This window comes from Canis lupus, chromosome 8 (assembly GCF_011100685.1).
Source record: "Canis lupus familiaris isolate Mischka breed German Shepherd chromosome 8, alternate assembly UU_Cfam_GSD_1.0, whole genome shotgun sequence".
Taxonomy (NCBI): domain Eukaryota; kingdom Metazoa; phylum Chordata; class Mammalia; order Carnivora; family Canidae; genus Canis; species Canis lupus.
In genome coordinates this window covers 4,915,701-4,931,596 of record NC_049229.1, presented here as the reverse complement: position 1 = coordinate 4,931,596, position 15,896 = coordinate 4,915,701, and the positions used below count along the sequence as shown (strand labels likewise).

The 15,896-nt window shown below is 39.8% G+C and overlaps 1 protein-coding gene across 10 annotated transcripts in view; it reads left to right on the top strand.

Annotated features, from left to right (window-relative positions):
• STXBP6 (syntaxin binding protein 6) overlaps positions 1 to 15,896 on the top strand; it is a 238,859-nt gene that overhangs the window by 70,557 nt on the left and 152,406 nt on the right. For all 10 annotated transcript variants that reach the window (XM_038544365.1, XM_038544366.1, XM_038544367.1 and 7 more), the window contains one exon: positions 1,626 to 1,814. In XM_038544365.1, the coding sequence (XP_038400293.1) occupies positions 1,661 to 1,814 (154 nt within the window). In that variant the 5' untranslated portion in view covers positions 1,626 to 1,660. The remainder of the gene's footprint in view (positions 1 to 1,625; positions 1,815 to 15,896) is intronic.

Genomic DNA, 15,896 nt, shown 5'->3' with positions numbered 1-15,896 from the left:
GCACAAAGACATCTGGGTGTGTATCTCTCTAATATGTAGTGGAGATATAGATGAATATAATAAAAAGCACCACTGTGTAGTCTTTATTCTTGGTGCCACTAAGAAAACCTGTTCTCTTACAGAATTGAAACTAGGAGAAATTTTTTTTAGCCAGAGGAATGCTCTTTTTAAATCTGTCTCTTTGCTACGACAAAGTTGCTGATGGATAGCTATGTTGGTAGCATTTGTGAATTTTGCATTGGGAAGAACGATCCCGTGTTTTCCCTTATAAAGCAAAACCTTTGATGTAGTCAGCAGTCAACTCCTAGAGAATAGGGACCATGTCCTAAATATTTCTTGTATCTCTAATACTGAGCCTAGAAATGGCACATAGTAGGTGTTTGCCACTTGCCTCAATTTTACAGCAGGCTGACCAACTCTTTGAGCTACTGTTACCGTATATAGCTGTGCTGTTGATCCACTCGCAGGCTCTCTGAATACTCTGTATGACCACATGACCAACCCACAGGCCCTGTCTGCACCTCTAGTTCTGATTTGTTAGTTAAACAAATATTGGTTACCAGTTAAGACACAGACCATGACTAGGATGATGGGAGAGAAAATGTTTATTCAAGTTGTTGGAAGTTTTTGGATGATGGGGTTAAAATTCAGACTGATCTTGAATACAGTAGACACAAATTAGCAGAATTAAGACCATTAGAGAGATATAACTTCTGGAAAACTAAATATAACATGGGGACTGTATATATGTGAGTTTGGTGGCAGGGAGAGGAGGGACCCATTATGAGTCAGCAACATACTGTTTTATCTTCTTAATTATTGGGCACACATTGCCAGTTACCCATAGAAGCATAACATGTGGGAACTGCTGGATAACATTTCCAAAATACCTAGCATTAGTCAGACTTTTTTCTTTTTTTTTTTTTTTAAATTCTGTGTCCACTCTGGCTGAAGAAAAATGTGGAGAATTTGTCAGGGGTCCAGAGCATGGCAACTATATGCAGAGGAGCAGTGGAAAATAGGACCCACCGAGAGAGGTTAATAAATAAGGATTAATTATTTAGCGTGATCCAAAGCAGCTAATGGATGATGAAATTAATGGTCTTCTGGTGCATGTAGGGTTATTATGTAGAAGATGGTATTATTATTTCCACTGTGAATAGAATTAGGGAAATGGATTTACATTAGCGTTAAAGGAGATTTTGAAGGAGCATAAAGAACTTGGTGACTTTAAGGATTGTTGGACAGGGGAAAGATCTCTCAACTGGAAATGTGAAACCATGTTTCTTACAGAATAGAAATGGAAGTGGGTACTGCTCACCAGTACTGTTAGGTGCAATTGGGGTAGAGACCTACAAACTTTCTAGGAAACATTTCATGCTATTCATCTCACATTTTATTTGACATTTTCAGTGAGTACATCAGTATTCCCTTGTTTGCATTTTTCACAGTTAATACAAACGTGAAGGCCTTGCTTTTAATGGTTCTGCAGTGTGTTTCAAACATGGGAGAGAGTTTAAACTACAAATTGAAAATTACTCCACTTGCAAATCAACTTGCCGCGTACTCTTATAGGAGCCTCACTATATTGTCAACTCAGCTTGCCTTCTCTTTCTCTTCTTTAGAAAACACACTGTGTGCCCTCCTCTGTTGTTCTACAATGAGTGCCAAGTCTGCCATCAGCAAGGAAATTTTTGCACCACTTGATGAAAGGATGCTGGGAGCCGTCCAAGTAAAGAGGAGGACAAAGAAAAAGATTCCTTTCTTGGCAACTGGGGGTCAAGGAGAATATTTAACATATATCTGCCTGTCAGGTAATGAAAACCAGACAATAATATTAAAACACCTTCATCTTAAAATATTTTATTCTAAAGTATCTGAGAGGGTCATATGCCCAGTGTTTTGTACACATCTGCTCTTCCATTTCTGTTTCCTGTTTTTCTGTTGTCTTTTCTGATCCTTATTTGCCGGTGGCACCTCTACTTTTGAGGTTGCTTTCTATGGGAAAAGTAATGAAGTTCAATTTTAAATGTATTTTCCAGTTCATCGAGTGCTTCTGCTGAGGGTTTGACAGACACATTTGTTCATCCATGCTTTCCTTCACTAAAACATTGGCAGAAATTGGGTTCTCCTTTAGGATTTTTGCTTTAGCATAATTCCTGAGAGTTGGTAATTGTCATTACTAGCAGCCTGAGTTTCATTGGCTTTCTTTTTCTTTAACAGTTACCAGTAATCAGTAATAGTTTGTCTCAAGATAACTATCGACACCTTATGGAATGTGAGAAAGTAGACACAGCTCCCAAATCATCGCTTTGCCTGACAGCTGTTCCTTGTCAGAAAGAGGCATCTGTTCTATTAAGCTTAGAATTTTGTTGGATTATTTTTTCTCTTTCTGCTTGTGATTGTAGATCTGTGGGATTTACTGTGGATCCATACCTAGTTTTTGAGATGAAATTTGGATAAGTTTTCCATGGAGTTGTGGTGATGCTAATCTGAATACCTGGGGCATTTGTAACAAATCTGATAATATTTCTTGTAACTGGGCAATGTAAGAATTAAGCTTACCTTAATTCATCTTTCCTTATTTCCTTCAGTTGTGGTTTGGGAATAAAACTTTATTTTTTGACCCATTTTTAGATTAAAAAAAATAAACCTCTGATCATTTATCAGAATCCATTTCATTGTGTAGATAGGTTTTTTCCAGAAAGAATATGTGAAGATCAAAACAAAAGAATATGTACAGATGATAAGACTATTTCTTAGTTTATAATAATAACCTTTTGGTAAGAACATCTTTTCAGTGGTTAGGATAAAGCTCTTATTTAAATGAGTGTGAGAGAATTGACCTTGAAATATTGGTCTTAAAAAAAGAAATATTGGTCTTTTTTTCTGAATTCCAAATAAGGAATAGATTAGTAAAATATGGTGATTATTGGAGGACATTTGCATTCCCTTAGTGTGCTGGGCAGTGCTTAGCATATAGTAGGGACTCGGTTAATATCTAATGACTAAGTGAAAGAAATTACCTAATTACCTTCCTAGTACTTTGTTAATGATATGCAGGTCTTAGAAATATTTTCATGTTCTTAAATTTTGATTCTAGAGTTCTGCTTGCACCAATAATGAAAAGAATGCATTACAGTAAATTTTTTGTGTTTGGGCTGAGCTGAACATGAGCTGAGTATGGACACACAGTGATTCTAATATTATTACTTTTCATTCAATCTGTGTTTCCTCAAGACTTCTTGAAGATGGGGAGTTGAAGAAAAGGTGGATGTTCTAGAAGTCCTTAGAGTTTTGCCTGGTATATCCCTCTAACTGAAAAAGATGGCAGTTCTGTTTGCATGTGAGGCATATGCTCCTGTCAGCCTGTTTCTGATCGTGAAGTCTGCAGGAGAGAGAGAGGGACTCTGCCTGCCTATCTCAGTGAAATAGCAGACCCATTTCCCCTGCCATAGGAGACCCTGACCTGGACTCCTCCAATCACTGCCTTTCCCTTACAGATTACCAAGACTTGAGGTTTAAAGTTTGAAACTATGAGAACTACATTTTCAGAATTCCATTCTGATGGAGGAAAATATTTTATTCTGATAGTCTTTCTCCTTTTCATGAATTTGAGTTTTGAGAGGATAGGTTGATCCAGTAGATGTGACATTGAAGCAGATGGTTTAATGGAAGTTGAGGCAGGAGAAGGCCAGGCCACCTTTGACATCCAAGTGTTTTGCAGTTTTCTTCTCATTGAGAAGGGAGCAGCCTCTTTATCTTCCAATTAATGTGAAGCTTAGAGGCATATCGGTCACATCTTTGATAAAGTGATGTTTTAATTGACAAGTAATTAAGGACTCATATTTATTAAGTACTTTTGTATGTGCTAAGCACTCTAGGTATGGGGCAGACAGGAGAAAAATTCATGAAGCTTACTTGGATGGGCAAGGAGCAGTAGACATTAATCAATTAGTCACTAAAATAAATATGATTATTAGCTGTGGAAAGGCCAAAAAGGAAAAAAATACAGTGATAGGATAGCATGTATGAGGAGAATTTGGCCTGGCTGGAAGAACTCAGAGCTACGAGGAAAGTAGAGCCTCCCTGGTTCTGAAAAGAGATGGTACATGTGCCACGAGCATTCCTGACAGAGGGAGCAGGAGCCTCATTAAAAGACTACACTGGATTTTGAGTTTCTCCTTTTCTCCTATTCAGTATAAGGATGACCTCTTTGTAGCTCCACTCACATAGGAAGCTGTGAAGTGAAAGCAGAGCCCTGGAATGACAGCGTCCTTCCTGCTATTATTGTGAACCACCTACACTCTCTGGGAGGCCAGGCTCTTCAACTCTTGTGGTTTGGTTGATGAAAACCAGCTATCCATTTTGAACAGGCAAAATTTGTTCAAATTAGGGCAATGTCTGCAAATAGTACTTAACCGTTTTTCAAACAGCATAAAGAGTTTAAAAAAATTTTTTTAGGAAGAATATTCTAGCTTTAAAAGCTTACCAACATATGCATGTAAACATCATGGGTATTTTATATATCCAATATCTTACTGACTTTTTTTGTGTGTGAATTCCACCTCCGCCCCCCGCCAGCCAATGCCTGGCAGGATTTAAAATCTGAGGTTGAGGCCTGTGATCATAAGAATTATTATTTTTGGAGAGAATTGCATATCCTCTGGAGGAATCAAGAAGGATGCCAGAGCAGGAGAAATAATATGATCTTTCTTGGGTTATGTAGCTGTGATTGTGTAAGGAGAAAAATAAACTCTCCAGTTCATTTACAGAGCCTCCAGATAGAATTTTAATGTTTCTCACTGGACTTCCCAAATGGCTTCTTGAATGGTGTGCAAATGCTTAGGACTAATGTGCTTTGGTTGACTTGCATTCTTAAAGCCTGGTTTCCACTTTTTCTTTGTGGCAGTGGCTAAAATTAAAAAGGCTGACGATACCAAGTGTTAGCAAGCCTGTGGAGCGACTTGAGCTCTCATACTTTGCTGGTGGGAATGTAAAAATCATACAACTGCTTTGGTCAACCATTGACAGTTCTTTGTAAATTCAAACATACACTTCTAATTCAGAGACTCTATTCCTAGGCTTTTAGCTGAGAGAAGTAAAAAGATGTCCACAAAAAGACACGTACATGGAAGATGATAACAGTCTTATTTATAATAACCAATAATCAGATCTCAAATGTCCATCTACATGTGCATGAATTTTCAAACTATATTTTATTTATGCAGTGGAATACTAAGGAATGAATTGCCACTGTATGCAGCAACATGGATTAATCAAAAGCCTTACGTTCTATGAAAAAAAAAAAAACAGAAAAGGTTACATACTGTATGATTCTATTTATATGAAACTCTAGAATGAACAGAACTTAAGCTGTAGTGACAGAAAGCCTATTGGTGGTCGACAGGTTTCGGGTTAGGAATTGACTGTAAAGGGGCATAAGGGAATTTTTTGCAATGGTATAAGAGTTCTATAGGCTGATAGTGGTGGTGGTTACTTGGGTATAGACATTTTTCACAACTCCTCAAACTGCACACTAAAAATGGGTACATTTTATTATATGTAAATATGTCAGCCAAGTCAATTAAAAAAAAAACCCAACTCTTATAAAGTCAGTTGTTGGATGATTATAAGAGTTTATTGACCTTATCTCTAGCCTGCTCTCTAAGGAGGACAAAAACTAACTCTCTCCTTTGTACAAATGAAAAGTTATCCTAGATGGCCTTGTTGAGCCTTCAGAAGCAGGTGTGTATTGTGTAAACCTGTGCTTGCATCTATCTGATGTAAAGGGCAGTGCCTTCTGGGTTCCTTCTAACACCTGGCACATTGCCAAGTACGGACACACTATCCACTATGCTTAAATAGAAAATACTCTAAATTTGTGGCTGACTACATACCTGATTATACTTTAGAATTTGGAATTTGGAACTCTTCACTCATTCAAAGTATAAAGTGAGCCCCAAGCTCAATAATTTCCATAGCTGGATGCCCCTTCCATGATACTTGGATATACAAAACTAAACTGGAAGCATACTAAGAAGTTTAAAATCAGCTTATGATTAAAGGCCAGTTACCTACTGAAATTCCATAGTTCCATGCTTAAAATCTATTTTCCTGATCATGTTTTAATTCAGTATATGCAATGTCTAATGCTAGCCTTCATATCCATAAGTGGGTACAAATCTTTCCTCGGCTGTTACTCACTACTTACTGTCCCCATAAAAAGGAACATGAAGAAATTTTAATTTTTGTGATTAATACATTCTTTTACATATTTTGTTGAATCAAAATTTTAATCCTTTGAAAATGATTTGAGATTTTTAGAGAACAAAATTTTCTTCTTCAAAAAAAATAGCTCTGAATGGTCTTTGATGAAATAGTATATGTAAATGGATCCCCATGGATGGTAGTGATGTGGGATGGGAGCCTAGAACCTGACAATACTGCCCTTTATCTCAGTGGTTGCCAATCCTAGATGTTCCTTAGAATCACCTCAAAAACTGCAAAATCCAGATCTAGGTGCTACTACCACAGCCCCAGGGGTAGTGGTAAAACTTACCGTATTTTGAAAGTATTGTGCTGAAGATGCTGAAGCTGGGGTTGAGAAGTTTTGCTATGTTGGGGGGTTGTTGTCTTGGTCTGCTTGACATAACGATACATTCTTGGTACTCCATTCTATCCAAAAAAATACTTCTTAGTCTCTTTCATGTTGACTGGCCATGGTCAAAGCTCTGAATTTTTCTGGGCTTCAGTTTATTAACCTGACAAATTTAGAGATTCCTTTGGGTTCTGAGTTCAAGGATTCTGAACTCCTTGAAGTTTTATGCCAGATCTTTTTCTCATTCCATACATATCATTTAGGGAGAAGCTCAGGCTGTTAATAATCCAAATGGACACTTAAGACATTTATGAAAGTTTGAGACCATTCCTTATAGGTTGTTATTGGAGTTGGGATAAGCAAAATTAATTGTCAGCAATCTGGCATAGAGAGAAATTTTTGTTTAAAGATTTATTTATTTGTGTGTTTGTGTGTTTGTTTGTTTGTTTTAGAGAGAGAGAGAGGGAGAGAATCTCAACCAGACTCCACACTAAGACAGAGCCCAACCCAGGGCTCAGTCTCACTACCCCCTAAAATCATAACCTGAGCTGAAATCAAGAGTTGGACAGTTAATCAACTGAGCCACCAGGTGCCCCTTGAAATAAATTCTTTTTATCCACTTTCTAATTTTGACTGGATCTTATCTTAAGGTTTCTAAATACTAGCAAAGAGTGAATGGAAAAATATAAGACAAATGAAATTTAACTTTGACAGTAATGGTTTATTTAGGAATGGTGAGTTAACTTTCCAATAGTTTTTATCCAGGAAAATGAAAAAATCCACACTGAACTAAGAGGTATGCAAATGTATTCACAGTGAAAGAAGAAATACAAAACAACTATAATATATTGTTTATTATAGAAGTAGTAATGATTACTAAAGCTATGAGTCTTTCAGAAAATTATGTAGAAAAAATATCATTTGTCTTTGTTTATATTATTTGTTGTAATTCCAGTTAATTCTCACAAAATTCCTATCTATTAGGTGGTATGAGTCCTACCGTTTCACAGATGAAGGGACCAATGTTCATCAAAGGTCATGACATCAGAGTCACCATTTTGAGAGTAACAGACTGGGAAATCCAGCCAGTCCTTATCACCCCACTGGCCATGCTCTCACTGCTGTAACACCTCATTTCTTCTGAGTTAGGTCATGAGGGGTGTGGTGTAGAGAAGACCATGTTTTAAGGAGTATATTCTTTCCTAGCCCTTCAAAACTGCTAAGACATTGAACAGTTTTGACCTACACTATCTTGTTATCATTTCTGAGATTATTAACTAATAGACTCCCCCACATTTGTAATACGTATAAGGGTAAGCCTTTTCTCTCTTTATTAGAGAGATTTGGCACATAAATCCAGCCATAAGACTTTAAGTCACTCTAGAAGACAGTGCAATAAAAAGTTATTTCTATTGCCTGATGATAATTCTTTCTAGATCTTCTTTTATTTTATAAAAATACAGTATCCTGTTATACTTTATATTGAGAATTTGGCTCTCTTTTTTGTATTTAATCAAATAGACACATTTGATTAAAACGTTTGTAATAACAATAATCCTTGATTAGGTGGAGTTAAAAGTAGAGAGAGGGTTTTCCGAAATCTACTGGCCCAGTAGATCCTGCCACCAGGTGTCATCTCTAAATAACCTTCAGCGTAGCACCTGCCATGCAACTGTCACTTGATTTGGTACACAATACAGCTAGGTTGGCACCAAGCCCACCTTCAATTAATGATTGTAATACTCGTAGTAATGATATTTGTTGAACTCCTATATCAGGCATGGTTCTTTCGTCTTTACATATATTAACTCTTTTAATCTTTACAGAAGTGTTAGGAGGTAGATAACCGTACTGTCTTCATTTTGTAAATGAAGAAACTGAGCATACAGGAGTAAATTCTCTTGCCCAAGATGATCAGCTTATGAGTTACCAACAGGGATTTGAACTCAGATATTTTAATTGTAGGTCTGCATCCCCTTAGCCACTATGATCCCCTCTCACATAAGAATTTTATGGGAGAGAACATCCCAAACCAAACCTCTTTTCTATACCTCCTCACGCAACTTTAGTGATAATCGTGTCTTGGCATTACTCTGCTTTCCTACAGGTTTAGGCCTTGGTGGGTTTCGGCTGGATGGTGACAGTCCTGTACACTAACAAGTAGACTGCTAAGAAAGCATATTAGAATGATAGTGGATGTGTTTGGCTCTTAGAGAAAATTCACTTCCCGGGGATTTCTGAGAGGCTCCTGACAGGAACACGGCCGTGTATGAACTTGTTTGGTTCAGTTATGTAATAGAAAAAAGTGGATGTCTGAACATTTTTTAGAGCTTCCGTGGTGGTTCTAGAGCCCTTCCTGTGAAAACTGGTGGTAATAATATTCGTGTCTCCTAAAGCCTTGTGAAGAGGACATTCCAAAAATGGAGAACTAAGCCCTGGCAGGTAATCCTCATGTAATCCGCACCGCGGCCTTGTGACGTGGCTGCTGCTTTGAGATGATGTAGCCAAGGCCTCAAGTGAGTAAGTGTACCGGGCAGGGCCCGGCGTCTGGGGAGCGACGGGGCAGGACACACGTCTGGGCCCATCGCCCTCCAAATGTGCACACTTTTTAATTTGTTTTCCAGGACAGGGCTCCGTCTGAGAAACAGAGCTCCCCCCTTCCTTAAAAACAATGCAGCAGCATTCCTGGAGCAAAGCGTTTTCATCTCTGAGGGCTTAGAGGATATGCTGTCAACCACTTGAGCTTTTCTAGTGGTTTCGCACGCCAACAGAGTTTTCTTTTTCCATTCTCTCACGTATGCGTTCCAGTACTAAAGCCAGATGGAAACAAGGGAAAACTCTTGACAGAGGCTAGTGCCAAAACATTTCATTTAAAAAGGAAACTCCATCTGTGTGCTCTTCTACCCCACAGCCCACTGTGAAGAGCAGGAATTTCACAGCTGATTCACTTAGGTTTGCTTTGATTAATTTGGACTAATTGCAAAGGTAGAGCAAGTGTTGAGAGAGATTGCACACGGAGGCAGCACTCCTTCTGGAACGTGGCTGGCAAACCCTGGTGTTAGCTGATGCCAACCACTGAACAAGAAAGCCAGGTTTTAATCCATGCAGATGTGTTCTTTGTTGATCATCTGGGTTGCCGCTTGTAGAAGTGTAGAAGTCAGTGCTCTTTGCTGCTGTATTGCAAGGTGAACATCATCAGGATTTCATTTGTCGATAGTGTAGTCAGAGGCACTCGGGGATGCCCTCCAGTCACTGTTGCTCCCTGCCTTCTTCTAGCCCAGATATACAAAACACAAGCCTAGGTGTAAGACTGACTTAGGGAGAAATATTGGCTGTATTAGCTCTTTGAAACTCGGTTTTCTCATCTGTAAAATGGAAATAATGTCTATATCCCCAAGGGCTTTTTAAAGAGTAACTGAACTAAATATGAGTGTATATGAGGCCTGATACATAAGAAGTCTTCAGCTCTATGAGCAACATCATTATCTTGTCATTAAATGGGACATCCATTGGTTCTTGCCATACAAAAGTAATTCATCTGCAGTGTTTTTAGAAAACATGTTAATATATGTCTATGACAGGCTTCTGTGACCCATGTCACATAGGACAGAATGACACAATAGCCCAGATTTGTCTTGGCTTCCTCCCTCCCCTTCCATACTTTTTTTCCCTTTCCCTCTCAAGTTTGCTCTATCCCTGCCCTCTCTGTCCCATCCCTGCCAGGAATCTCACGGGCATCTGGCTTCCAATTTCTTTTTTTTTTTTTTAATTTATTTATGATAGTCAGAGAGAGAGAGAGAGAGAGAGAGAGAGAGGCAGAGACACAGGCAGAGGGAGAAGCAGGCTCCATGCACCGGGAGCCCGACGTGGGATTCGATCCCGGATCTCCAGGATCAAGCCCTGGGCCAAAGGCAGGCGCCAAACCGCTACGCCACCCAGGGATCCCTGGCTTCCAATTTCTAAACCAAGCTTCTCTTAATTCTCTATGATCCAAGATTATTCTGTTCCCCCACCCCCACCCCCTCCTGCCCCGGCCAACCTAGAAATGAAGTTGGCGGGGTGGGGGTGCATGCATCACATGCTGTTTTTGAGAGTCTGAAGACTTCCACTCTGATTTCATGGGTAATTGAACCTTCCTGGGTAAACTGGATACTGAAGTTGTTGTGTTCAGGCCTCTTCATGCAACTTTGTGGGGGAGTTAGAACTGGCTTCGTCTATGGGAGTTCCTGTCCCTGAAATGGGAGACGTTATTTTCCTACACCTATCTTCATGGGATCAAAAGGAAAATGGAAACAAAATAAAACAAAACACTCTCTGGGGTCAGTCAAGTGCACTTTAAGCAAACAGCAGAAGTGGGAGAGGCTGGTACAAACGCCCGTGGACCCAGCTTCTTAGCCCAGATCAGGTTCTTATTTGCCCAAGTCTCTCCTCCTTCCCTGTTACCCTTCCTTTAATGAGCGAGCAAGTATGAGTGATATTCACATCCCAGTTACAGTCATGCTACACCATATGCAGGATTTTCCACAAGAAACTATAAATAACCACAAGGACAGCTTTCCAGGGTGTCCAGTACTGGGAAGAATAAATGACCAGTTAGTTACTGTGCTCTGAACTTGAGCACACTCCTCCCTGGCCTCCCATGACATATTCGTAATAGCGTTTAGCATTGCTGGATTGTGTTTGCCAGTTTGCTTTCTGGTTACTTCTGGGACTGCCAGCCCCTGGATGGCAGGAACCATGTTGTAGACACCTCTCTGTCCCATGTGGAATGGATAAAGTGCCTGGGGGTAGAATCAGGCAATATTCTACTCTTCTGAGACTACACCATGGACTTACTTTCTGGGGCGGAGCTCCAGGCTGAGTTCAAACATTCAATCTGGGTTCTACCAGCTGTAGTTATTTGGGTGCTCTTTTTTTCTTTTTTAAGATTTTAATTATTTATTCATGAGATACATAGAGAAAGAAGCAGAGGCACAGGCAGAGGGAGAAGCAGGCTCCCTGCAGGGAGCCAGATGCGAGACTTGGTCTTAGGACCCTGGGATCACGACCTGCGCAAAAGGCAGATGCTCAACCACTGAGCCACCCAGGCGCTCTCCCTCCCTTTTTTAAACTTCCTGTTGTTCACACAAGATGCTTCCAGGTGGTCTTTTTTTTTTCTCTTGGAATTCATCAGATTATTGAGCAAGAGTTTTTATTCTACCTATCAGCCCAGTTACTAAGCAGAAAATGTGGATTTCCTTGATTTATTGAAGCTTTTAAAATCCTCCAAAATGAGCAATTTATAAATGGTTCCTTGTAACATACAGTGGGGAAGCTAAACTGTGATGTCAGATTTGTGGAGTACCTGAGTGTTTCGCCTGAAGAGAGTTCATATTATGGAGGAATAAATGACCATTTAATGGCATTGAATCTATCAAAACTTTCCCTGAATGCTCTTTCCCCGCAGGAACCATTTTCAGTTCTCTATTTCCTTAGAAAGGGCTTTCAGGAGAAAAATGGAAACTCTGTTTTTATTAAAACTTTCTCTGAGAATATTCATACTGCCCTCCCAGCACACACATAGCCTTTTAACTCAAATTGGTTTTCATCCACCACTCGTGGATCCCATGTGGCTCAGGTTGTAGACTCCCTGCCCAACTGCATTTTGATGTCTGTATTCAGTTTCACAAATTATGCTGCTCTCAGGAGTCTATGGGGTAATGGTGGGGGGGGTGCTTGGCAAGTGAGTTGGAGATGGCAAGAATATAATCGGCCTTGATGCCTTGAGATCTAAGTTTTCGTTTTCATAAAAGGAGGCAGTAGAATTGAGAACAGCCCTCTCGTTTCCAGCTAATAGGAGCAAACAGCAGTTATAGAAGTGTTCTTCTCTGACAGAACCCTTTCCGTCTTGTATGTAGGTAAGAGTCAGCTGTGTTTGGGGAATCCAAGACCACTTAAGTGTAGTTCTCCCAGTAAACGTGCATGTATTCTTTCTCAGGAACAGAGAAAGTGCCGACAAAAAGAAAGAAAGAACAATAGTAGAAAGAATGTAAAACTCATGATCTTGGCCTTTCAGCTTCTTGTTTTTAGTCTCTTCGCCTCTGTAATATTCTATTTTGTCCTCTCTTTTTCATTTAACACGGTAACAAAAATTTGTATGTATTATCCATGCTTTGTAAAGGTAATTTTTTTTAAAAGATTTTATTTATTTATTCATGAGAAACAGAGAGAGAGAGAGGCAGAGACAGAGACACAGGCAGAGGGAGAAGCAGGCTCCACGCAGGGAGCCCGATGTGGGACTGGAACCCGGGACTCCAGGATCAATCACTGGTGCTAAACCACTGAGCCACCCAGAGATCCCCTATAAAGGTAATTTAAATGGATTTTTGAGTACCGTAGAATATTTATCCATTTATCTGTTGCTGGATGTTTTGTTTTGTTTTTTTTTTCCAGTTTTCACAGTTAGAAATGAGGAACTCGGTCTCCCTCCCCCACTCCCCCATACCCATCTTACAGCTGAGGACATGGAGAATCCCACAGGTTACTTATTAGAGGAAATGCGCATACTGCCCGTGAGTGGTGGAGACGAGACTGGAACCTCAACACTGCGTGCTCTGTTCAGGGCTCTGCCATGGACCAGCAAATGGGAGCTTATTTCTAAACCCATGTCTGCCAGAACTGCTTAAAAGTAAAATAATCCTATTGCACTTTGTGTGCTTCACAGCTAGTTAACCATCCCCATGATATTTAACAAAGGTCTGGATCCAGTTCTCTTTGAGGTACATTTATGATGCCTGCTTTCATTAGGGTTAGGGCATCATTTCATTTCCCTACACATTTGCAGGTCTACATGAGAGAGAGAATGTGTGTGTATTTGCAGAGAAAGGAAGGTGTGTGTCTTACCTAGAGTCAGCCCTAATGTTCCTTAAAAGAGACAGTTCTTCATCTTTTTGGTCTGGTTCACTTACAAATTCATTAGCCATCTTCTGTTGTATTGTTGTTAGATGAGAAATGGGGGAAGTGGTAAATGCAACCAAACATATGCTTACTGTTTTTCTAAGTCAGTGCATTTAATTAATGATTCACATCTGGCATTATATCAGATCCAGCATTTGGACCACAGAGCAAAAACGCTGAGAGAAATTAACTTCTTTGGAAGTTTCTTTTAGAACTCCAGAATTTTGTATCTAGAAGAATCTTTAGTCATTCCCAAATCAAACACCAGTGTTCACATGAAAAATGGGGCCCACAGGGGGTGGATGGCTTGCTGGATGTCACAGAACAACTACCGTAAGGCAAAGGAAGGAAAACAATATGTTCAGATCTTCTTGCCAGTTTTTAACCTTGGGACTGCCTCTGACTGAAGTGGGTTAGATGAGGAAGAGATGGGATTAGTGGTTAAACTGAATTTGAGGCTAGATCGCCCTATTCTTCCTTTCCAATTTGTACCACTTGCTCCTAAAGAGAAGGAAGGAGAGCCTGTTGGCTGCTAATCGTGCAAGTGGCTGTGTCTTTCCTAGGGTTTGAATGTTGCAAGAAACAGGGTGTGGGCTCAGCTGTAAAGGCCAAGTGTTTACTCTTATCCGCCTTCTCTGTTACTTCCTGTGGGCATGCAGATCCATAAAGTGGAGAGTGCCCAGTGTTTGAGGGGAAAGGCCAAATGCCGTTGTCTCTAAATGTGCTGTGCCACCCGATCCACTGGGTTAAGAGATAAAAACAGTAGAATTTTTATTTAAATATAACTGTTTTCTAATTTATATATTCATGCATGCCTTATAATCACTAGAATATTTTAGACCAGTAGTTCAAGAGCATAACATACAAATAGGCATATACTAGCAGTTAATATTCATAAATTTTTTATCGAGAGGATGCATAGTCAAGATGGTCGGAAAATTCCCTAGCTAGAGTCCTGGGGGTTGGAAACCTTTGCTACAGTAATAATAACTTCTCACCAAGGAACTGCAATCTGTTTTAAAATCTCTGGCTTTTAGAGGTGGTTGCCCAAAGTAGTGAGCATATAAACTGCCCTTTTTTAAAAAAAGATTTTATTTATTTATTCATGAGAGACACACAGAGAGAGAGAGAGAGGCAAAGACACAGGCAGAGGGAGAAGCAAGCTCCATGCAGGGAGCCCGATGTGGGACTCAATCCCAAGACTCTGGGATCACACCCTGGGCCAAAGGCAGGTACCAAACCGCTGAGCCACCCAGGGATCCCTAAACTGCCCTTTGGAATCAACCTCAGCCCACACTCCCTGCCCACCAACCCACCCCTAGTGATTCCATGGCTTTCTTCAAGGTAGAGAGCCAGCCAGCTGCTATGTGAACTAAATGTCCTAACAGGCAAGAGGCCTGTCACAGTGCTTATTAGCACTTGGTAGTTGCAAGTGATGGCTATCCTTTCAGAACCTGAAATCCAGTTGAAACAGTTATTTGTTTCAGTTTTAATATTATGTTTGATTTGGACTGGACTTGCTTTTAGTCCAGTCTTGCTATTATAAGATCAGGACTGGTTTATTTAGTTCTGAAGCTTCTTGGCCTTTTGTACTGTTTAAAACAGGGAAACTTACACTTCCTTTCTGGACCTAACATTTATTGATTCATCCAGGGAAGCCTTATTCTTTGCTGATACAGCAAAGTCCCTTGTTCCCCTGTGAGTAATTCTATTGGAGCTAGTGCATTTCCTTTTTTATTTTTATTTTTTTGTACATAAGTATTTTTCTTTGTCAGTGGTTATATTTCATATGTAAGAGTTGTATAGACCATTTACTTATAGCCCGGCTATGCCAACCCTCTTTGGGAATGAAATTTTTTGAACTAAAATTCAAACACTCTACTAGGTCTACAAAAACCTTCCAATGTGCCATGTCTTACATAAAGATAAACATATCACAATACCCCTTTTCCATGGAATTTGGAATGATTAAAAAAGATCACTTGTATTCAGAAATAACCTAGCCCTGAGATTGGACTTGTTTTCTGTATGTGTTTCAGAGATTATCTTTACCCCTCTCTGTATTGCTCCTCACTTCATGTGTCCTATTAACTACTATTAGGTACTAATCTGCCTTTGGTCTCTTGCAACCCATCTGGCCACTGTTCCCTCACTCTGAAATCACTTTCTCTTCTTCCACCAACACAATTAAAAATAGTTCCTCCAGAGTGACTGATCTGTTAGGAGAGAAATAATATTGTTTACAAAAACTTTTAAAGACTGGTATATAATTTGAATACCTTCCCTGAGGGCATTTGTATTTGCAGAAAGTGGCATCCCCTCTAAAGCTAATGGTAGTGGTGATAGTAACACTGGGAGC